The 25491-nt window shown below is 42.0% G+C and overlaps 1 protein-coding gene across 5 annotated transcripts in view; it reads right to left on the reverse strand.

Annotated features, from left to right (window-relative positions):
• Window positions 1-6650: 6650 nt before the first annotated feature.
• Window positions 6651-25491, reverse strand: part of TBC1D22B (TBC1 domain family member 22B) — a 52023-nt gene continuing 33182 nt past the window's right edge. For 2 of the 5 annotated variants that reach the window (XM_044443804.1, XM_044443783.1), the window contains 5 exons: window positions 12543-12649; window positions 10357-10432; window positions 9707-9834; window positions 9339-9434; window positions 6651-8743 (listed from right to left, as the gene is read on the reverse strand). In XM_044443804.1, the coding sequence (XP_044299739.1) occupies window positions 8615-8743; window positions 9339-9434; window positions 9707-9834; window positions 10357-10432; window positions 12543-12649 (536 nt within the window). In that variant the 3' untranslated portion in view covers window positions 6651-8614. Of the gene's footprint in view, window positions 8744-9338; window positions 9435-9706; window positions 9835-10352; window positions 10433-12542; window positions 12650-25491 lie in introns of those variants that run through there. The other 3 variants (XR_006416046.1, XM_044443796.1, XR_006416053.1) reach the window with 3 other exon arrangements.

Genomic DNA, 25491 nt, shown 5'->3' on the forward strand with positions numbered 1-25491 from the left:
TTTAAATGCTTTCCTTAACATGCTGGAACAAATGGCACATGAAGCAGCTTATGGCAGTGGTTGGACATGCTGAAGCCTCGTGGCCAGTATCCAAGGAGTGTGAGGGTGGGCCCGTATGACTGGAGCTCATCGAATATACTCACACCCCGCTCCCCTCACACACACAGCATGCTATTTTGGAGTGAGATCAGGGCATCTCAGCCAACTCAGTCACATCACAATGACCTTCATGAGGGTCCAAGGCATTTACATCCCTTGATGAAAACACCAGGTAGACACCAGCATCCTGGGCAAGTGCAGGAATGGGAAAGGATGACATTTGGAAATCCACCCATCAGGATCTGACCTTTAATACAGAGCAATGCTGACATTTTTGTCATGTCAGAAGATATCAAGCCTGCTTGACTAAGTGCAGACAGGAAAGACACAGGCTGAAATGGCAAAAAATGATGCTGTACGAATGGAGAATGAAACATTGGACACCGGCACCCTCCAGAGTGGAATTCACTTGGCAACTGAAAAGATAAGCGCTGACTTACACAGCAGGCATTTTCAGTGCAATAACGACATCTGTTGTCATGTAACTGGGCCCCGATTCTGACAGCCCAACCTTTTTAAAACAAGCCTGGAAACTAGTTTGACACATAATGAACAGGGTTAGCCTGGGTTACTTTGTACTTATCTCTTTACGATTCAGTCTGGACAACATTCTGTTGGCTGTCTAGTTTCACCCCGGAGTGCTTGTTTCTCTTGTGACAACGCCTGGGTAGATATCCAGGGTTGCTAAGGCTGATAGCAGTTTCTCTCAGGGTTCCCTTCCTATGCATCATGTGGAATCCCAACACTAAAATACTTCTGTACAGGAACCAGCATTCCACTGGCATGCAGATTGTGATGTGTTAGAATTGCACATGTGTCGTTGGCTTTTAAAGTTCTATGTATTAATTATGTCAAGCTATTTCAAAAAGAGGATGAACAACACTAGAAAATGGCATGGGAAACATTTAGGAAAGGGAGGCAGGGAAAGAAAAGGGGAACAATGAGAGTTCTGGCATAAGAACACAGAAACCACAGCCTCTGAACCCTCAGCTCACATTGTAAGGATTACTTGTGTTCATTGGATGATTTAGCCCAAAGAGGGTGCACTTCCTGTCATGTTTGACAGTTGCCAAAAGCACTCCCTCCCATGATTTTAGGGAATCACAGCTAAGGAACCCATGCAAACTCTTCTGAATGAGCGCAATCAGTAATCTGATTGGCTGGCATCACTCATGTAACCAGTCTAGGAAGCATCGTTCTTACTCTCAGTGATCCTACATGGGAACATCTGGTTGGCTGCATAGCACCATAACAGTTTCTATGTGATACTTGACTGTGTGGAATTATAAAAATACAGGATTGAGAGGAAATTTCTTCTGTTGTTTATCACCTTTAATTGAAGATAAGAGTATATTTAAATGGCACAAGTCTCTTCTCCCTGTCCTGGGTGTTAGCCATGCCTTCCAACATCAGTCTGCTCTGAAAAAGAAAAAAAAAAAAGGAGTTGGGGAGCCAACTCCCTTTCTGGGACTCTTACTGCTCTTGCTACTTTCTTTAAGGGTTGAGCAGCATCTACGCCTGGTTCTGACAAGCACTTTTAGTCTGGCTCAGTAGTGAGACAGAGCAGCAGAACCCTGAGCAATTGGGAACCAAGTCCCATCACAGGACACAGATGTAATCTCTCTTTGAATGAGCTGGCCGGCCATATAGGTTGTCCTAGGAGACAATCCCGTGCATGCTTAGATGGAAAAAGGGTCCTACAACTCCAGCCTATCCATTTCTCCTATGTTCAAAACTCATTCCTGAGTGTATGGGGGATGTTGGGCTAGTCACCCTTAGATGAACTCAGCAGAGGATGCTTCCAGATGAGCAATTTATTGTGTGATTGCCCTGCCACTCATGGAATTTTATTTGGGGACGGGAGAGGCAAACGGTGCTGCATAGAATTTGTAACCCTTCCGGTTTTTCTTGTTGCTTCTTACATTTCTTCTTTTTCTTTTTCAAACTACTTGCTGTGGAGGAAAGACAGACTATCTGCATAATGCCTTTAATTGGTAGTGCTTGGAGCACTCCATCTGGAAGCCTCCAGACTTGCTGCACACATAAAGGAACAGCAGGGGATGCCACCCTGTACACTGCCATGAGCTTCTTGGGAAAGGGTAACCAATGGAACCTGTAATAAGAAGTTGCAAATGGAGTGGGGAAGTCAGACAAATCTGGATTTCAGTGAATTTGACCTGTGGATTTTGCCAGGTCAGATTTTTCCAAATTACAGATTCCTCAGACTTGTGTGAGCACCTTACCCTGCTTCAAGGGTGGGCCAGCCCTGGTGGAACAAAAGTTGATTCAAGAACAGATTGAACAAGATCCCTGGTGTGTAGTTTGGTTCAAGGTGCCAGCCAACCAGCCAGCCACACGCTCTTCCTTTCCCACTCCCAGTTTTCCATATCCTCTTCAACAGTCAGTCAGCATTCCATAGCCACTGAGCATGCTATGTCTCTGCATGGATCTTCTGAAGGCTTTCTGTTCCCTTAGAGCTTGGGGCATACATGCAAATCTTGGGCTTCCTCCAATGCTACTAGTACCTCCATTTTCTGAATGGATGGTTATGTTTTGGCTACATAAAAACATAAGACACTGAAAGAATGGGTTTGTTGTTAGCATATACAATTTTTAAAAATTCCTGTTTCTTAAACCCAGGACTAACCTGTCTTCTAAAGTCTGCCTTCTCTCGGACAGAGACCAGACTATTACTTGGCAGCAAATAAGAGACTTTTTTCCTGCACAAAGTTGATTACAGAGATTTAAAATAAGGTTAAGAGCATGGCTACATAACAACTTCCATTAGAGTGGAATGATGTCTCTACTTGGAATAAATTATCTATATTTATCTGAGGCAGAATAAATATCTGCTTCCTTTGCTGCCTTATTTTTTCATTGCAGTAAATGGCTTTTTACTAAAACATAGCATTTTATCATGTTTTATACCTTGCCTTACATGGGTTTTTTTCTATGGCAATGAATGGCTGGACAAATTTAAGGAGATTGCAATACGATCTCCATTGTTGGCTATGATGTATATGTTGACAATCCTTGAAGAAGCAATGAGGAGGGGCTAATTCATTTAGCGGGATAATCTTCTGACTCTGTAGCCAACTAGAGTTTTTCTTTGCCTTGGCAGTAAGCAGGATGATGGCCAATTCATAACATTGGCATACTGAGTTTTTTGTGTTGAAAGGATTCGTGAAGAATTTGGCACACATGAAGTGTCAGTGTGATCCTTCATATCCAGGCCTGATTTACATAGGAATCTGAAGGCCTGGCTACACGTTACATGCCTCAATTACATTTTTTAAAAAGAAGCTGCTTTGGGAGAAGATAAATCAGATAGAAGTGGGAAATGGAGGCATAAATTTTTTATCCACCTTCCATTCTGAATTGTTCGCCTGTGTGTTTGAGCAGATCCCTTTCTGACATACTAGTTTTCTATGCATACTTTTCCATGCAGGAGAATTCTATCGTGTGAACCTACCTGCAGTCAGAAGCGGCACAGTCTTGACTCAGGTTTACCAACTTCTTTGCAATTTGTGAGAAGTAGGCCTGTGAATATATTTGAAGAGAGCAGCCAGCAGAATTGCTAGTGGTTACAGTTACCTGGAGCATTTCCACAAAGTGCAACATTGGTCAGAGGCTCCTGTGTGACCCAGGGCCTATTAACATGCAAATGAATATATTATGCAACTAAGTAAGTGCAATACGATTTGCATCTTCCCAAGTTTCTTCTTCAGGTAAAATCTGAATATCCTGTAAGGTGGAAATTGTTCTGCTGTTTGCAATACTTCTTTTTTGTGGTGGTGGTAGAAATAATGTGAGATTGCTTGCTGCAGGCAAATGTAAATTAAATTTTGAGCTAAGCATACATGTCTGTACTGAAGCAGTTTCTACATGCTTAGAGCCGTTCGATGTGCATACATCAAGCAGTTCACATGAATTAGCCCCAGACTAGCTTGCATTACATAGGAGATGTTGAGGAAGCCCTTCGGGAAATGTCCTTCTCATTCCTGCATATACCAGATGAGGATAGGAGATAAATTTGGTCCTAGACAATAGAGAGGTGTGCACCTGTCGCGCCTATGCTCTTCTCAAACCTGCTACATTCCCATCTCCTCTTTATCCTGGAATTGCCAATATGACAACCAATGTTATTTGCTTTGACGGCTCCTCCTACTAACACTTAACACCCTTCTTTGCTCTGTAGTAACTCTGCTTAAATTGCCACATTACCTTAGCTTCGATTTTCATTCTCTCCAATACAATTAAGACTGCATTGTGTTCTGTGTCTAAAGTATCCCATTCACTCCTTCACATCCTTCCAGCATTTTAAGCAGGCCCTGCATGCTTCATCCCTTCTTTACCTATTGCACTTAGCACAGGACTTGGGAGTTGACTCATTGGCCCTGAAGAAACCCTTGGAGGCTCCCCAGGTCAGGATCCCTACACCTCTGCATTAAAGGTAGACCAGTCCCCTGTTGACCATGCCCACTTATCTGTTGCCCATGCCCGTACTGACCTGATGGGCACTAGATGCACCCTCTACGAAGGAATGCCCCATGTGCCTACCTTGTGGTGCACAGGGACCTGTCCCATACGCACCAAACCCATGCTGACAGATGTGGTTGGTGATGGGGAGTATGGGTGCCAGGCAAGATCCTGCTCACTCTCGCAAGGAAAGTTCTGAACCCCTGTTCACAATTCAGTGAGCAAGCTTTCAGATTACACAGTCTACATTTCTAGGCTGTGGAACATTGAAAAGATGTTTCTGAAGGGATGTGTGGAACACTGCGCTGATCCCCACAAGAAAAGACATATTTGTAGCAGGCAGGCAGGCAGGCAGGCAGGCAGGCAGGCAGGCAGGAAAGGCAGTAAGGTATTTTATACATTAACTGGTGTAAGAGCAACTCAGGGGTAAGGAGTAACTGGTGAGCCTTGCTTTTACAGACATGGCCATCACTGCAGCTTGCAGGAGGGGGGCAATTACTGGGAGGCAACACAATTCGAGAACAAAGACAAAGGCATAAGGATGCAGCAGATATCAAAGGAAAGAGATGTGCTGAAACTGTGCCAGCAGGGTCAAGCTCATCCTCAGGAGCTGCCCCCTGCAGTGAGCAAGCTGTTTTGCAGGTGAAAATGGAGCCAGGTGCTGTAAGCACGGTAAAGCAACTAAGCCTGAAGGATGCAGCCAGGTATAAACAAAGGCAGCACAATGGAGGCTCCCAAACAGAGATAGTTGCAAACAGGACTGCAGAAACCCGTCATTTCAGAGAGGAGTCTGATTTCTTCTGTGGGGGTATTAATTAGATAATTCCAGAGCGAAGCAGACCATTAGCAATCAATTACAACAAAGCACTGGCAATAAATGCAGATAATTAGGCTCCCAAAAAGTAATTACGTTTGTTCCACTCCAGTGAACTTTTTATTTTAATAGTAATTAACTTAGGGTGGGGGAGAGAAAGTTTGAGTGACCTGCTGTGCCCAGCCCAGTCTGCATGAAAAATGGAAGAGTGTCCAATTCCAGCTGTGAGCTCCTCTCAATAGATTCAAAACTACATTTTGGGCACTAGAAACAACAATAATTAATGGGAATAAATCAGAAGAACTTACCGTGGCATAACAGTGACCTCATTGTTTCAAATGTTCGATCACGTTCATTTGCCTTGGTTAGGTGAATCATACTTTCTCCCAGCTCTGGCCATGAAGAACAATTATGGAAAGCGGATAAGACCAATGAGATCCATGGCCATATGAACCATTTCAAGCTGCAATGGCTACCATTAAGAAGCAAGCTCTCAATGGATTGACACTGGTGACACTGTTGAATGCCACTGTAGCTAACAGAGCAATCAGTGCCCCCAAAACTTCCTTTAATGAAAACAGGTTTATGGTGTATTAATTTCTCTGGCCTGCCTGAGCAGCCACTTGACCTTCTGGTGTTGAATGTTACTGAAATGAGTCTTGAGTCCAGGGTTGGTTGACAAGACCAAGCAGACTGGCTCAAGCAAGTATGAGATTGTGCTCTTTGAAAGCCCCAGGTAGTAGGAACCATATATCCACATAGCCACCCCAATGGTATGACCTATGCTGGCCTATACGAAGACAAAAGCTGGGAAGAGAAAACAGACTTCCTTTGGATCCCTAAAAGAAATCTTGTTATCCAAATCATTCTGGCAAACCATTGGAGAGGAAAGGGAGCTGACAATCTATTCTCCTTCCCCCATTCTCTACTCACAAGGCCACAGAATTTTCACTTCCATTACATTAATGAAACCCCATTCTAGTTCCATGTTTGAGGTAATGATCCCAGATTTCACCCAAGCATTCATTCTAAAAGACAGTGGATCTATCCACTTGACCAGCACTGATTGGAAATTTCCAGTTCAAGAATAGATCTGGGACTTAAATGAAACTTCTCAAAAGAAATCATTGGAATTAAAAGCCACTTTACAGTAGAATCCAGTACAACATGAGATAGAAGCAGGAAAGAGAGGAATATTTCTAAAAACGCCTGTTGGTTACTCGCAACCCACCAATAATTAAAGTTCACAAACACAGGGTGGTTTTTCTTTTTTAATTAGTCATGTTAAACTAATGACCACCAGGTCGCTGTCTCAGAGGAAACAACAAAAGGCACACACACAAAAGAAAATCAAGTCAGAATGCCTGAGAAAACAATTCCAGGTTAGGAAAGCAACTCGAGAGACACTGCTTGGCATTTGAATGGCGGCAAGGCCCTCGCCTTCTCATGCCTCCCATGTCCCCTGGTGTCATCACGGAAAGAAAAGCCAGTGAATTGCTTTCCATCTTAAGCCCCAAGAGAGAGAACAAAACAGGGTGGGTTTGAAGCCTGATGACATGAGCAGAAGTCAACCCAGCACCAAGCTGAGGAGCTCAGTCCAGGGGAACAAATCTGACCTGACAGGTCACGGCTTGGCACTAATGAGACTGCGCCTGCTGGCTGGAATAAACTGTTAAATTAAAAACACATTCTCCTTTGTTCACTGAAAATCACCTTGAAGAATAGTGGGGAAAAGAGGGAGGGGCATGGGCAGAAGGTGCTGTCTCCTATCTTGCCACAACAGTTCAGCTCCTTGAAAAGAGAAGCCCATTTGTGGCCTCCCCACTGTCTGAATGGAAGATTGCAGATTTCAGTTAGGGCTGGGAGGAGGAATGTCAGGAAAGAGAGGTCAGGATCCATTTGCTGTCTGAAGTCCAGCAACCTACAGGAGTGGTCTCAACCATAGCTGCACTTTTTGAAGAGGACAAGCAAGGGCACTGAGAGGGTTTCGGCAAGGGCACGCTCTAGCACTGACGGGGAGGTCAGACAACCTTCAGGTCAAGTCCCGGCAAGTCCAAGGTGCCTGTTGCAGTAGCAAATGCCCACTTCCTCAATCTTTCCCACTTCTTCAGCACCAGAGGCCACGCAACGCTGTTTCGCTTTGGAGTCAAGTTTTTCCTGATAGAAATGAAATGTGCACGCCTGGAGCTGGGGCTGAGTGGGCAGCTGGAGGGCAGGGAAACGTGCTAGTGCAGGTATTCTGACAGCTCCAAAACCCTGACAACCAGGGGATTGGGAGGCCCACTGTTATTTGTAACCTAGGCCACCTGTACAAGCTTGGGGCGCATATTATAAATATAAAATCATATCTGCTACAAACAGAAGACTTATATTGTACATCTTTTACCCATATACACAAGAACACAATATACACATAATGCCTTGGAGGAGTGCCATTGTCGCAGAAAGGAAATTTTTAGAAGCACAGCTCCCCCACCCTCCATTTCAATGCACACAGCAGGTCAATCGATCAGTCAGTCAGTCAGTCAGTCAGTCAGTCAGTCAATCACAGGAGGAGTTCTGTCTTGTTCAATTGCGTCATTCCAAACTGTGCGCGGACAAGACAGCCTTCTGAACACATGTACACCAACCTACGCAGAGAGACATGCTGCACGAGAGGTGTGTGTGCACATGCATGTGTGTAAGTGGAGAGTATGTGTCCCGTCTGAACCTCTGAAATGCTGCACTTCTTCAGACGCATGGAGTGAAGCTAAGCCCTGAGAGCTTCTTTTGTCCAACAGCACTGCCATTCCCTGGGCAGGACTCTTTGTAAGGCATCTTCATTGGGGAAGTTTGATTGAACAGCATCTGAAGAAAAACAAACAACACGGGCCCAGCTGGGGAGTGCGCGAGTGTGTCCGTGCTTAGACGGGTTAACAAGAGGCTGCAAGGCATAGATGACCCAGGCTGGAGCTTGGAGGGCATTCAGAGACTCAGTTTATTCTTATAGCTCCCACCCGGGCTCAGGCCACCATCACAGCATGGGATACTAATGGTTTGAGTGGCACATCCACACACGGAGTGGCAGGCAGGCACACGCAAAAATTAAGACAGAAGTCCAACGTGAGCTTTTTACATCAAGGAGTGGCTCCTGGTCAGGGTGTCCAAGGACTTGGGTGATGAAATGCCACAGTGATTGGGGTTGGGCCAGCATGATGGGTAGCCGAGGCAGAACCGTGGTACTTATCGGCGGTAGTGATTGGGGGCATCTGCAAACATGTACTTGAGTCTGTAGGCTTCGGCAAGGAGGAGTCCAATCTCTTCGTTGCCCCAGTGTATCGTGGGCAGGTTTTGTAGCAACATTAGAAGGCCCTGAAATGAAAAAAGGAACTTGGTACAGAAATGGAAGCAAGATGTGCTCTCATCCATGCTGTGTTATTTCAAGAAGGTATGAATCATCACTAACAGATAACTGATACCTACCTTTTCAGGGGAAAGGGACCCTGATAACAGGGTAATGTATTTCACAACTGGGATCAAAACCCTGAACACAGAATATGCAACTCCTCTCCTAACAGTGAAATACTAAGGTTAGCAGATCCCAGAGGCAGGTAAACGGATCCTCAGCACTTATGCATGATAACTGTCTAGCTCCCTGGGTCATTTCATGTCATGTCAGAGATATCAGTTTGCGGCCTCTTATCTTACTGTAGATGAGCCTTTCCCAACCTGAGGCCCTCTAGATGTATTGGACTGTAACACCCAGCATTCCTGAAACAGCATGTACAAAGCATAAAGCAGGTTTTAACAAACTTTTTTCAGCCAGGCAGCCATACTAGGGGACTGGGAGATAGAGTATAATACATTTGGAAGGTATAGGGGAAAGCTGCCGTATATAAATAAATGCCTCAAGTGGGATAATCGTGCTTCGTCCTTTCTTCCATGTTGCTGCCTTCTGAAGATTTACCTGGAAGTCCTCTTCATCCAAGATCTCTTTCCGCCACTTAATCAAGAATGCAGCACAGACATATAAATGGAAGTGAGAGAATCCCTCTGGCTCAGACTGAAAAACAAAATCCACAACACTTAGGGTTAGAAATAATGAATTAGCATGCCTTATCTCTTCCACATTTTTACGGGGTTGTGCGTAGGTGTGACTGAGCTCTTTTACATCTACACATGAGCATGCTGGCACATAAAAGAGAGCATGTGAAATCCCAACAGCAGAGCAGTTGTCTGGTCAGCGCCAGTAATGCACAGACAATAAGCATTCGTATCAGGGCAGGCTTCCTGGAAGGCTTCCAACAGCAGGTTTAAGTGCACACACCCACCTACCTGGTATGTGTCCCAAAGGCGAATGGTGCAGCGAAGAGGAAGCTCTCTCATCAGTAAATTGTTCATCCAGCGAAAGGCAAACTGCAGGTATTCCACTTCATACTTCCTAAAGTGATTGTGTACCTGCTCTGAAACAGCACATTCCATTTACACAGCTGAACACAATGCCCCCGCTGTCAGTCCTCATAAGCGTATCTCTGAAGCAGCACCGCCATCCACTCATATTCTAGTCATCTGCAGCTTCGTTCAGTCTGAGCCCCTCCCACAAAAGTAACCCCTGTCAAATACCTCCCACGGGCACAGTTGAGATACCTCCTGCAGGCAGTTTAAACCCTTCAGCCTTTTCCTGCTGAATCATATGCCCGCTTGCATGCCTGTCAGCTAACGGCTTTTCACCACTCCTTTCCCTAGCAGTATCCCATCTCCGACATTCTTTAATGTCATCTACACGACAGATTCAGCATCCTGGTCTGCCTACCAGTAAGCGCAGCTACCTGGCCAAAGAAGTTTCTAGAACCCTGCTTTTTGCCTCACCTTAGCTCTGTACAGTCCAGTTCCATCATCTTTCCCTCAATGTGTATCCCCAGCTGTGGATGTGAACAAGATGTGGCACATTCAAATTCTCCTTCTGTCACTTGAAGCTTACCTACCATCAATACGACTGACGAGCTCCTCCAGTGCTTTCACTTTCTTTTGGATTCCTGGCTGTGCAAATGTGTAGTTGTCCTACAGCACAAATACATTGAGAGTTTTAAGGAGAAGCAGGTCCAGCAAACATATCCACATTTGCTTTCAGTTAGCTCAGAATTGTCCTTTCTGGAAACGACTCCCCAGGGTTTCAAGCAGATCTTCTCACAAACTGCCAGAGATGGAACCAGGGATCTTATACGTACAACATATTCTGTCCCAAAGCTATGGCCCTGGGTTGGCGTAAGGTGGTGGTGGGCACTGGATGGATGAGATCATTTGTGGAGCTTTCACTAGCAGTGGCTAGCAGAGAAGGAAGGCAAGAGTTTGAGGTAGCACTCCCTAAAATAATGTAAGTTCAAATCCAAATGCAGAGTCAAGTAGTCTAGCGCATTCCCATCAAAGGTTTATAATTCCAGATGTTCAGAGAAGTGTGTTTCTCATTCCCAAGAGGTCCCTCAACATCCAACCGTCAGGCACTGAGAAAAATATTTACTGGAAGGATGACTCTTTGCTTCTCCTATTTTAACATGGACCCTGTATGTTCCATCCAGCAGTGGCCACATTCAGAAACCAATACACTGAGAAAAATGACCTGCCTCATATGACAAGGCACAGTTCATAATGGAACAGCTGCAGGCACCACTGTGCCCCTTGGAGGTTGACATGCTGGGTGAACCCAGCAAGCATGGGTTATGTGAGGTTTAAGCAACTGGCAATTAGCTATGTTCTGTTCTAAAGTTATGCAAGGGTTAACCCTCATGAAAAACATACTTGCCAGGTTCACACAACACAGCAACCACTGAGCAAGGGTTGGATATGCAAACTGGCACCAGCATGCATCTTGCACATGCCCCAGGCTCACTTGTATCATGTGAACCATATAAATATGTAGTATATTGGATGAATATAGCTTTTGCAGAGCACAAACAAATACTGAATATAAAACTGGATGCACAATTCAGTTTCCTGAAAATCCCAGCTATTGTGTTTGTTTTAAATAAAGTTTCTAGCCCTCATGGCTCTGAAGGCATGTTTATGTGGGCCAGAGAAGGCCAGCAGCCAGAGAAGACCATAGGAAAAACCATTAACTTTTCCAGGAAATGCAAGGTAGGGTTTTAGTATCCTGTATAACTCTTTCTTGTCATGGCTTTCCTCCCCAGGAGCAAGCGTCTTTTAATTTCTTGGCTGCAGTCCCCATCTGCGGTGATCTTGGAGCCCAGGAAAATAAAATCTGTCACTACCTTCATTCAAATCTAGATAGCATACTAAAAAGCAGAGACATCACCCTGCCAACAAAAGTGCGTATAGTCAAGGCTATGGTTTTCCCAGTTGCAATGTATGGCTGTGAAAGCTGGACCATAAGGAAGGCTGAGCGCCGAAGGATTTGAATTGTGGTGCTGGCGGAGACTCCTGCGAGTCCCTTGGACAGCAAGGCGATCAAACTGGTCAGTCCTAGAGGAGATCAACCCTGACTGCTCTTTAGAAGGCCAGATCCTGAAGATGAAACTCAAATACTTTGGCCACCTAATGAGAAGGAAGGACTCCCTGGAGAAGAGCCTAATGCTGGGAACAATAGATGGCAAAAGGAGGAGGGGGATGGCAGAGAATGAGGTGGTTAGATGGAGTCACTGAAGCAGTTGGTGTGAGCTTGAGTGGACTCCAGGGGATGGTGGAAGACAGGAAGGCCTGGCGGAATGTGGTCCATGGGGTCGCGATGGGTCAGACACGACTTCGTGACTAACAACAACAACAACAACATAACTCTTTCTCTTTCCCAACAACTAATTAAACCAGAACAAATGACAGAAATGTGGAGAACAAGAAAACTTATGCAGATGTCCTGAATTGGCAGAATTCATTTATGTGGGAGAACTGGGGAGGGGGGGAGGTTGGTGAAGAAGTCAGATTGCCCGGAGGTAGCATTTTAAGTGTGTGTGGGTGTGCTTTTTAAGTAGGGAATATGCACAGTATTATATATCAGAGCATTCAAGGGAAATGGCCAAATTGGGTGAGGAAGCAAAGTGAGCACAGCACCTTTTGAAAAGATCCTTTAGATGCCCCTGAAATTCTAACAAAAGGAAATATAATTGGGAAGGGAAGGGCTTAAGTTATCTAAGGAGAGGGGAGACAAGGACGTAGCTCCTACCTGTATCCCATCCAGCAGTTTGCTCATGCACCAAAAGCTGTCTGCTTCAATGCTCCTCAGCACATCCTGAGACAGGTTTGTTACATCAAAGTTCTCCACGTCCTCTTCTGAAAAACAAAGGGCAACAGATATCCAAGAGAGTGAAAGAATTAGGGATATGCCCCTTTCATCTGCCTTCACAAATTATTAAGTGTCTTTCTCAAGCATACAGAACATTCAGGTTAGATAGCTCTTCTCCATCTGCCTTTCTGGGAATCTGTTCTTCTCTCTTGGCAGTGCATGGTAGTTGCTGCAAGCATTCATCATGGTTATCTGTAAGTCCACACACACTTAGGAAAAATAATTCATTTCCACTCCGGAAACCTAATCCAGTGGCTGGGAAATCACAAGTTTCATGGCTTGTTTCCTTATACTAGGACATTTCTGGCCCTTACGATGACAAAGATAGGCTTTAAAGTGCCAGGTCAAGCCTCAGATGCCAGAGAAGATGATGAGTGGGATTGCTATTGTTCAGGGCTGGAGTGCTATATGGAACCATGGCTTGTATTCTTTGAGCAGATAAAATTCTAGGCATTTTGCCATTTTTCTTTTTTCTTGTTATGTTCTGACTGAATTGTTTCTTCTTCGCTTCTCTCCTCTACCCCTCACTCCCTTGCCCCCTCTCTCCGTCTCTGTTTAGGCAATATTATGGTTAATTAATGGTTTTTCTGGTCCTAATAATCAGAAATACCATTAATTAATGCTATTTTTGGTATTACTAAGTGATAATATTGATGAGTAAGAGGCTGAATGAGTTGTGATGCTGTATTTCTGGGGACCAATTTTTATTTATGTTACTTAAGATTTGTTTTATTGATTTTGCCTGTTCCCCCTTTCAGACAGGTTTCATTTACTAACTTTTCCTTTTACATTGTAAGGTTTTAGATTTTCTTTTCATTTTAAGGCTGCAGGGCACAGTGATGACATTACAAAACATATTATTTCTATAATCTATACTTTCAGTAATTTTGAAACAGGTATTTTTCTAGAAAGAACAAGATTTGTATGAGTACAATGGCAAATAACATATTCCTAATAATTCCATGTTTAAAGTCATTTCCTGGAATGTCAAAGAGCTGCAGAATCCAATTAAACAGAAGGATGTACTTTCTCAGTTAAAGTAATTTGGGACTTATGTGGCTTTCCTGCAGCAACTGCACCTGATGACTGCAGACACATATCAGTTGATGAGTGACTAGATAGGAGAGGTTTTTGCAGCAGATACTTCAACCAGATTTAGGGAGGTAGCAATCTTAGTTCATAAAATATTTTTGTTTTCCGTTCAAGAAACCCTTATTAATCCTGAAGTTGGGTTTTGATTCTGGCTGGAAAAAACAATGAGCTAATAATGTTTCAGATTAATGTATATGGGACTAATAATGACTCTTTGGCCATGCTTCGTAAGTGTTTCATCAACTCTTTGATACTGAGTATCATTATGATATAGGGTGTTAATATCTTGTATTTCTTCTTGGATAGGACTACACCCGCCCTTAAAAAGAATTGTGAAATTCAGGCAATATGACAGAATTTGGCCTAACCAACACATGGAGAATATTGTATCTATACATTTATATTGTCTGTGCACCATAATTGCTTTTGTTTGGATTATTTTTTTTGGTTTCCACATCCTTGTTATGTCAAATCAGAGACTGAAACATTGATAACATCAAACCATGTTCCAGTCTGTTTGGAGTTGTGACTTAGAAACAGCTACAGGCATACTAACCTTTAGCACTTTATGGAAGGGGGGCAGGGTTAATCGTCTTTTAAAAGTAAGATTCCTGATGAGTTACAGGAATATTTTGAAAATAATCATAGTATAACCAACTCATGTTCTACTGAATGGGAAGCTTGCAAAGCTTTAATTTGGGGTCAGATTATTGCCTATATTTCTCATAAAAGGAATTTTAAAAGAAGTGACAAATAGATCTAAATTACAGGTTGGAAACGCCTCTAAGTTAGTTCGCCATCTTCAAATCCACAACTTTATCAGAAGGTGCTAAATATGAGTTGGATTTTTTTTCTCAGCAGCAAGAATTTGTACTAAGTTGTTTAAGACAGACATATTAGGAGAATGGTGAATGGCCCAGTAAAACACTGGGAAATTGCCTTAGACAACAAAAAATCAAACCATCTCCATTATTAAAGATGCCAGTGGCATGATACTTATCTATTCTAAAGATATAAATCTTCATTTTTAAAAATGTTATTCAGAGTTGTACAATAGTGACTGTGAAATAAATCATATCAATTTTTTTCTTTAGCATAATTTCCCTGCCCAGGTATGCCTCAAACACAGTTTTCAGTGGTACATTTGCTGATTGCTGAAATTACCAAAGCAATAACTATTAAGAAAACAGGGAAAGCACCTGCTCTAGATGGATTGCCAATTAAGTGGTATAAATCATTTTCAAGTTTTCTAGTTCCTCAACTTCATCACTTATAGAACTCTATTTGTAAATCTTCTACTACATCAATACTCAACGACGCTAGTATCACAGTAATTCCTAAATCAGATAAAGACCATATCCTATGTGCTAATTATCAACCTATGTCATTGATTTTAATATTGATATTAAAATATTAAATTCAATTTTAACTGACCAACTACAAGAAGTTATTACAAGGTTAGTATAACTAGACCGAGTTGGGTTCATTAAAACAGGGAAAGGGCTGATAATCTTAGACTGGTTGTTGGTAAGACTGCATTAATTAAGAAGAGAACTGATAAAGTTTATATTATCTCTTTGGATACATATAAGGCTCCTGATAAAAAATTATTGGAAATTTATCTTTGCCACAGTGAGAAATTTTGTTTTTTCTCCAGTATTTCAGAAATGGTTTGTTGTTTTTAAATAAAAATCTTTGAGACAGAGTTGGGACCAACTGAATCTTGTCTGCATACTGTTTTCTTGAAAGAGGTACTAGATAGGGTTGTCCTCTTTTCCCATTGATATTTCATCTATGTTTGGAAACCCTGGTGTTATTTCACCAGACAAAACACTAATGCATTAGAAAATAAACTTATTCTTTAAGCTGATGACCTTTTATTGTTTTGGAACTTTACTTATCAGTTCCAGATGATAATCTTGACACAGATGATTAATGATTTTGGACACTTGTCTGGTTATTCTATTAAATGGTCAGACTGAACTTATGTCTATGAGAGATAATACACCCCGTACTGTGTTACTAATTGGCAATTCAGTCTCTTTGTTGAATTTATCACTTATCTGGGAGTCCTTGTCCCAAGAAACATATCACAAATGATGAAGTTAAATTTTAGTAAGTGGATTAATGAGATCTCAAGAGACAGTGACAGATGGGCATCTATAAAGTTAAGTTTATGTGGTAGGGTAAATACATTTAAAATTTACGTAGTATCTCCAATTGTCTGTTTTACACGCCATCCCTTTATTTATACCTGACAAGTATTTCCTGAAATTCAGTGCATTGTTTCATATATTTTATGGGGCGCTGCTCCACCACTAATATTCTTGAAAAGGATGCAACTTCTGATCAAAGAGGATGGATTTGGCCTCACTAATCTTTCTTTGGGCTTATTTGATGAACTGTACTTTTTTCACTTAAATTAGATTTTCTCCTTTGTCTTTTTTGAAATTGTCATTTCTGGAACATCTCCCTAGGTAGATGAATTGAGTGCTTGTCATACCCAAGTAGATTAAGTGTTCTCTCCAGCTGAGGCAACAAGAGGTGTGGCATTTACTCTGATGGCAATTACAAACATTTGTTTGCAAAATTAACTTTATGAGGAAATCTGAATTTAAAAATAGACAAGAAAATGTTTGGTGGATCTGGATGAACAGGATGATTTTTACATTGGTTCAGCTTGTCAGCACTAATGATACTTTTTTGCTCTTCTCTGATTCACAGACTAAATATAAATTGTCAGCTATGGCTGCACGGAACCATTTATACCATTTATACAAATATACAATTGAACCATTTGTTAGAATCTAGTTTTGGTCCTGCTGCATTTACAGCTTCAGAACTGCCTTTGTTATTGGAATTATTAACTGAGGCTGAAAAATTACATCAGCCTACAATTTATGTTTATAAATATTTAATATCAGTGAATAAATATGATCCATGGGGTCTCAAGCAAGACTGGGATAATGAATTGGAACACCCTGTATTGCCTAACAAATGGAATGCATCATTATTATGTATTTCACAAGGGATTATGGATCTCAGGCTATGGTTAATTCAACAGAAATTGATGTTTTGAGTATATTGGCTGCTACAATTTCTCTTTAATAAAGGTTTAATTAAATTGGCCAGTTGTTGGAGGTGTAATGCTGTTAGTGCTTTTCTTTTGCATATGTTTTCACAATGTCCAATCAGCTTCCTTGTGGGGGAGGTAACATAGCTTCCATACAGCCTGAAGTGCTTGATTCTGCCTAATCCTGGAAGCTAGGCAGGGCTGAAATTTGGATGGGTAACTTTATTTTCTTAATCCCCCAGAGAGCTCTGGCTATGAGCAGTATAGAAATGTAATGACTAATAATACTAATAATCCAGAAAAATTTTGGAATTGAAAGTTCTTTAATACTGAAGGATTCACATGTTCTTTTGGATTCTCTCCGATTCCAGCTCTTGGAATCTAAGGCAAGGTCAACATAAATGGATTTTCCTTGCCCTCTTGACAGTTAAAAGGCTAATATTACAGCACTTGTAGGATAAAGTAATAAGAGGGGAGGATTTAATGAAACTTTTGATTTTTGAATAGATGGATAAACATATGGATATTTGGGGTTCCTTTGTTGAAGGAATTTCACAATAATTTTTAATGACAGCATGTTCTGTTATATACTAACATATAAGGATATACAATATAAACAAAACCAATGCTATATAATCTTTTTCTTTTCTTAAATATTGTTCAAATATTGCTTTTTTGGTCTTTTCTTTTCCTTTCCTTTTTTAAGGGAGCAGTTGTATTGCACCATAAAAATAAATAGTAATTTAAAAAGACCTAGTCCTACCCCTTATATACCAGAGGCTGAATACATTATGTAAAAAAGCATATATAGGCAAATTTGCATGATTATATAAGCAGCAGAATGAAGCTCTTATTATTATGGGATACTGAACAGAGGAGGTATATTTAGCAGAGAATACACACAGGCCTCTTTCTCTGGCCAAGGTTGCAAAGGCACACGATATGGACTCCACATGTATTTTGTACTGCTCCTGAAGGAATTTAGCCTGGATCCTGAGCATAAAAACAAGTACAGGCCATCAATAAAATTCTCCTTCAGGGCATGATGTTCAAGCAATTGGTGTTCAAGCAATTGTCTGCCATCAGTGGCTCCACTCACTGATGGCGGCTGGAAGACAGCTCATCAAATAAGCTGGGGAACAGGCCCTTTAGCTTCAAGAATAAAACCCTACATTGCTCTTGCAGGCAGGGGAGAAAAGCACATGGAAGGTGAACAGAAGCAGAACATGGAAGGAAAAAGGAAAAAGACACATCATAGCAGAAGACAGGAGACTGCTAGAGGAAACAGAGGCCAAGTCCAGTGGCTCTCCCCAGGCATTTGGAAGAAGCAAAGCAGTCTTTTACCTGCAGGGGAAAGGCAATGAAAGCATAAGATGTGTTTTCATTCTGCACTCTGTTTTGGTGCATTTTCCTGGCAGGCACCCAGCCTTTTTGTAACTATCCCTCTTTTTCTCTCCTGATTTTGTGTTAATGCAAAAGCACCTCTGTAGAAATGGCCATCACTGCCTATACATGGTTGACCCTCACAACTCTGCAGTGCAGTTAAAAGGTTCTGGGTTGTCTTTTGTTTAGGGCATGTCTCTCTGTGAAGTACTCCCAAAGGAAGCCTTTGTAACACACCCTGTAACAGCACTACAGAATTAATAGTGCTGAAACCCCATGGACCATGGTAACAAAAAATCTGAAATTCTACTCCATCCCTGCTAAATACATAGGGTGTCTGCTTCCCCTTCTGCCCAGTGAAACCTATCATGAAATGTGATAAAATGTTCAGGTCATACAACCAGATGTTTTTAAACAGCATAAATTCCAAGCCACTCCTCTTATGATTTACATAAGAAACTTAAGATCTCGTCACTCAAGAGCAGGGGTCGGCAACCTTTAACACTCAACGAGTCATTTGGACCCGTTTCCCGCACAAAAGAAAACACCGGAAGTCGCAAAACCCTTTTGACATCTAAAATGAAGATAACACTGCATATATCATTTTTTACCTTAATGCTATGTATAGCTTCATTATGATTTAGCTGCAGCTCTTGTTCAGTCACTAAAAACTGTTATTTTTAATCTTACATTATAAACTAGTAGGACTCCTTTCATATATTTTGAATAGGAGAACAGCTTCCTGAAGAGTCAGTCAGTGCTAAAGGGCTGCATGCATTAAACAGCAAACCCTGTAAGTTCGTCAGCAGTAAAAGCAAATGAACCTACCCATGTATCACTAAACGTTTGGTTTTCTTCAGAAACTTTTCTTTGATTTATCCATGGGTGGCCTACAGGGGCAGGGGAGGGGGGGAGCTCAGTAAATCGGCTCATGTAGATCAGATCCGCTCTGTGTGAGGAGATATAGGTGTGTTTAGTGACTGATTAGCAGATAAACAGTCAAGTGCTGTGAATTGTGACGGGTCCCAAGTGCAGCTTTTAACATTCAGATGAAGGAGATTACATTGGGACAAAGAAAATCCTTTCAGCAGTGTTTCGGTAACATGAGAGTCTGCAGGAAGCTTGTTTAGCAGAGGAATGTAGCGATTTACTTAACTAGCTAGCGCTGCCTTCCTGAGTGGGCTGCCTTCCTGAGTGGAGCTTCGAGCAGATCAGCGCCTGTGCCGGCGCGTGTTTTGAGCAACGGAGCTGGAGCAGAGGGGTTCAAGAGCCACGTGCGGCTCCGAAGCCGCAGGTTGCCGACCCTTGCTCAAGAGCATAGGAAAAAGGGAAAGTGCCTCATGCTGAATCAGACCATGGGTCCATCTAGCCCAGTATTCTCCACAGTGAATGGCAGTGGCTTTCCCTGCTGGGTTTCTGGAAGGCTTCTTTCCCAGCCCTGGAGATGCTGAAGTGGGGACTGAACCTGAGCCCTCTGCATGCAAAGGATGCATTCTAGCACTGAGCTATGGCCCCTCTGTGCAAGCCTCCCTTGGCTTCTCTGGTGTTGGGATGCAACAGAGAAGTTCATTAAAAGCAGCAAAGGAATACACATCTGACCACTCTTCTGCCTCTCTCAGTGGTGGCTACCTGGTTAATGAATATAAGAGAGTATCCCTACTAAGAAATGTTTTGACTGGCAGCATTGAATGGCTATGTTTCCCTCATGCTTCATTTACACAGCCAAGGGAAAACCATTCACATTTCCCAGAGTATTAAGAGATACTGCCGAGCAAATAGACTTGTTTTTGGGTTCAAGAGATTGAGAGCTCTGAGCCCAGGAAGAATTTCTGCTTTGCAATACAGACAGGCAGGCACCAAACTCTGCAATCTGAATTCAGGGAAGGACTGGCCAAAATCTACTTTGAACTCTACTTCCTTCCATCCAAATCTGCTGCCCCTTGGGAGCCTGTTAGTCTCAAACAGTTTTAACCTTCCTTTCAAAACCAAAATCCTCAAAGGAGGATTTACATTCATTGATCCCTTTAAATAAGACACCCTACTCTGTATTCTTGGTTATCCTCCAACCTAAAGACTGCTGCATTTTAATCTGGAATGTCTGCTTGGATGAAAGGTTTTAAGAATGCATGTTTCAGTGGCTAAAATACAGAGTTGCAATATGTTATCAAATGCGTGTGAATGCATCAGATTCAAAAGCTCATAATCTGTGTATAAAGCTCAAAGTGTAAATTAGGGGAGTGCTCCATGACAGTGTCTTCCAATGTTTTAGTTTTACTTAAAAGCAGCCATGAAGAATCTTTGGATTTGATGGCAGCAGTGAGGCTAGAGGAAGGCTTTTCCCTCAGTAAGGCTTTCCTAGTATAGATCAGCCCCAGCCACTGTTTACCTTTTTTTTTTTGCGGTGGGTGGGGGGGATATAGATGCTTCTATTAGCTCCACCTCCTGCAGGCCTTAAAGCAGCTTGGTAGGGGAGGCTGGTAGCAGGAAAACAGCGCCAGAAGAAAGGGACAAACACCTTTTCCTCCAGCTGCCCTTCTCTATCAAATTTGGAAACCTCATGTTGTTTTTAGGAAAAAGTAAAAACTGTGGAAAATGCCATCATGGATCTCCTACATTACACATTGTTCGGCCTAAGCAAGAAGGCTAAACAAAGCACTTTGGGTCAGTTTGAACCACATTTGGCAGCACTCCTGCAACACAGGAAATGTGAGTTGACTGCTACCTGGATACATAGTGAAGTAACTGCACCATTTCTTCTCCACAATGGGTCAATTTCAGTCTATTTCACTCATTATCCCATCTGGGTTCTAGGAACAGACGTTCAACAGCCTCACTTAGAGTTGATTTACCATTTCCTTCTTTAAAATTTGAGTACCAAAAATTACTCCAATTTAAATCAGCAAAATATTCATACAAGAGAATCAACCATGACTTGATGACTGTGTTTCCACATGCAGAGTTTAGACCAACAATAAACACAGTAATCAGGGAATTATATTTGATCTAGCAGTAAAGCCTTGAGTGGTTGCTGCAAACCTCAGACTGCCACAAACCTAAACTAAAACAAGTATGGAATGGCTGCTGTGTGAGTATATGATTGAAAACAAAGCAAAATTAAGCAAAACAAAACGAAGCACTAATATATTGCCCTGTATTGATATGGGCCCAAGTGCAGACTTGGCTAATGACAAAGTCTGTGTATAAGCAAAAAGAACAGGTTTCAAGGGAAGTGTAGACTCTGTTTTAGGTCTTTAAGTGCACTTTAGGTCTTTAAGTGCACTTTAAGTTTCCAGCTATGTGTCAGGTGCCAGCCTCAGTGCAATTTAAAGTTCAGCATTTTATTTGGTTTTAAGGATGAGTAAGTCTAGAGAAGTGCACATTCAGCCAAGATCATAGAAATTCAGACCACTGGATTTCTACATCCTCTTCTGAATCCCTGCTCACTGTTTACTCTACTAATAATACTCTTTATTCCGATGGACTTACCAGACCTAGATTCCCACTCACTAGAGCTAGCTGCAGCTCAACTGTTGAGCAACACACAACCCTTGCTTCACACGAGCCCCCACTCCCCTTTAATTCACTACACCAGCAATTAGGAAGAGCTAGTCAGTAATATAAAAACAAGACATGCAAGTGAAGAAGCCAGCTCTATGAGTCCCAGCTCATGAAGCACTTCAACCCCACTGATAAACAGAAGTTTAAGCAAACTGCTGGCTTTAGCACCCATATGTGCTTAGCAAATAGGTGAAGAGGCCAGGGCAACTGACTCAGGTAGTCTGTAAGTTAACTTGCTGGATATACAAGCCCGATAATGAAAATATTTAAAAAGAAAGAACACCTTATGAAGATAGGGATGGTGAAACTATTCGGTATAGCACAGTGTCATGTGTATGTGTATTTGCCTACTGGCAAGCTTTCTTCACTCAACCCACGGTTATCCAATGAAACTGAATGGAGATTCAGAACAGACAAAAAGAAGCACATAATCTAACTATGGAATTCCCTACCACAAGATGAAATCATGGTGGTCCACTTGGACCAAGGAAGATTAGAAAAATTCATAGAGGATTCACCCATACGAGTCATGATAGCTGTAGATTACACCCAGCATCAGAAGCAACATGCTTATGTACACTAGTTGCTTGAGAACATCATTGGAAGAGGGCTGTTGTACTCAACTCCTGCTTGTGGGTTTCCAATACGTTAGCTGTTTGGCCACTGTGCAAACAGAATGCTGGATTAGACAGCTAATCCAGCAAGGCTCTTCTTATGTCTTAACATTCACCCATGTACATAAACAATGTGTGAGACGTTAGTTTCGTGTATGAAATTATTTCAAGCCATTTGAAATATCAATTTTCTGGTTTAACTGATCTGCATATCAAGCATGTTTTTGGCAGAAATGTACTGACTCTCCTGGCATGAATACACACACCTACACTCTATAATAATAATCTGAGGCCATCTTCCAAAGGAAGTTCAGAGGATGGCAACAATCAGGAGGGCCTTTCTAATGGTCTACATGCCCTCACACAGAGTTTGGAACACTCTCCCCAGTGAGGCTGAGCTGGTGCTAACACTGTCACCAGTGCTAAGTTAACACTTTCCAAATATTCCTCTACTTCAGCTTTGGTTATTGAACAGTATAGAAATAAATAATCAAAATGATGATGATACTCTCAGACAATTGCTGTTAACTGGTTTGGATTAAAGTTTTAATCTAGCAACAAAAGGCAGTATATGATAATTGATCCTCAGATATTTAATGTTGAGTGTATACAATTGTTTTATATTTTTGTATGTAAATAGCTTTAAGTCACTATATTGTATATTTAGGGTTTTAATCTATGTAAATCACCAAGAGAGCTTTAACTATTGGGCAGTATAGAAATAGAATGAATGAATGAATGAATGAATGAATGAGTGACTGAGTGACTGATTTTCTAGGTGGATTTATGAGATGGAGTAAGAATTGCTGAGGATCTTTGTTATCGAGCTTCCATTGCAGATAAATTATTTTTTTCCAGTGACATGAACTTGAGGGGGTTCCCCCCCCCAAAATATGCCTTTCTTCCTGCAGCCAACATAGCCAATAAACCTGCAACTGCTTATTGGATTATGTGGTTGGATATGGCAGCCTTGGACACTGGAATAGCAAGATGCAAAAGAGAACAGGGCTGCTGCACCATTAATAGAGAAATTCAGCAGCCAAAGCTGAGATCCTCTTCTGTACAGCAGTCAAGTTACATCAGAGCATAACTGTGTAAATATGTATATGCCACAGACAACATAAGCTCGTTTTTCTCCAGGTGAAACTTGGGTGTTTTGGGTATCTGAATTGAAAACAAGCACAAGATGTGGATTTACCATCAGTGAGGCCATTAGGGTCAATTCCCACGACTTAAATGGAACAGTGAGTGAAAGTGGGCTGAAGCAACTATGCTATCAGCAACTATGCTAACAAAGAAGCAACTACATTATCAGTTCCAGATGTAATATGTAACAAGCCCCTGTGCCACTGAACTGGGCCTTGCCAGCTCTCTGGAACTATAAGTATTAGCCTGCTACATTGGAGGGCTGCAAGCATTTCCCTTTACCCTCCCAGGGATACCTCTTCCAAACACTAACATTCCAACTTAGGAGGAAAGATATCACACAGCCCAGCAGGAAGGCTCCAATGCTGTGTCAGCCCAGCAGCAAGCAGCCTATGAGGAGCATTAGGGTAATGGAGATGGCAGCAGGGGACTAACAGGCAATGACAGCCAGGGAAGAAGAGATGGGGATATTTCCAGGCAGCCACCCCGGGTCCTTGAAATACATATTGTCATCAACACTAATTGCAATTCCACAGACTCACAAAAGCAGAACAACTCATAAACCACTTCTTGCCCATCACAGGTTTGAAAGTTAAATCCAGCTCTAGGCACTTAGCACCTGCAGCAATGATGAACTGTCTGCCCATAAAGAGACCCCCTCAGCTCCACCCCCATTTTACTCAAACCGGAAAGGAAAGCACTATTCAGTGCAATGAGCATAAGGTATCAAGCAAAAACTCATGGAAACAGCTTTTTTAAGAGAGATACTACTGTTTGTTGTCCAGTTTTTTCAGCTCTATTTAATTCAAATCCCAGCAGGGGAAAAGGACCCTCTACACAGACTCTAAACTCAAAAAGCAAGTGGCTATGGCCTTATGTGAGCAGGGGAAAGGGTTCATTAAATTACAACAGTCCACCAGTTCAGCTACCTTTTAACATTATCAGAACTCAATATAGGTGCCTTTTTTAGAAATTGAAAAGTAGGCAATAAAGTATATTGTAATATAACTGAGCAAACAAAAGTTGCCAATCATTGTTAGAAGGAAAGTCCATTTTTAATATTTCCTTTTTTGCCATCTATTACAGTTAACACACCAGAACCAAAGTAGTCTTGCAAAATTAAAAAGTATGCCCTTTGCTTTCAGGTCCATGGATTAAAATCTGTATTGATCGATAAAGGCAGTCTGAACAACCAATAAAAGTTTTGAAGGATAAGTGTAATAACGAAATTCTGCAATCCTAATTTATGTCCTATGAAAGGGCAAAGAATTGGATCGAACACTTGGCTCCCAACAGCAGAATGGAAACTGCTGATGGAATAGATTTCCCTTTCCCCCTGAAGCCCCCATGCACACCCTAAGTCTGCTCTGGAGGTTGAGGAGCAGATTTGGGGGACAGGAGGGAGGCTGCAGGGAGGGGGAGAACAAGTTAATTTCCACTCATATGGAAATGGATTTTGTCACTACTAGTCTTACAAAAGTGTTTTGCAATTAGTTAGAGCTGAAGACTTTAGATATGTAACAGGGGAAATATCCAAAAATATGTAGGAAGCCCATCTTGTTCTTTTGGAAATACTGGAAGGTGTGATAAAGCCTAGCACAGTGATCCTGGGCTAGAAGTTATGGAGATCTGGCCTTCCCCACTGGATGGCCTGGTAATGATTTCAAGCAGCTCACATGTCCCTCTGTATCCCATTCTTAGCCTGCATTTTATGATCCTCCAGACCTTGTTGGACCAAGATGCACATCAGCCCTAACCAACACTGCCCATGGTGAGGGATGATGGGAGTGGCAGTTCAACATCATTTCAACTCTGACCTACATACTTACAGTCCATTTCCCCCCAGGTTACTCGGCTATATGTGCAAAGCAGAGACAGCTATCACAGAGAATGAGAGTTTAAAAAAGATAAAGTGATTCCTTTTTTATTCAACCCATATCTCTTGAGGAAATCTTTCATAAGC

The sequence above is a fragment of the Varanus komodoensis genome, unplaced genomic scaffold (assembly GCF_004798865.1).
Source record: "Varanus komodoensis strain SLA01 unplaced genomic scaffold, ASM479886v1 scaffold1, whole genome shotgun sequence".
NCBI classification, from domain to species: domain Eukaryota; kingdom Metazoa; phylum Chordata; class Lepidosauria; order Squamata; family Varanidae; genus Varanus; species Varanus komodoensis.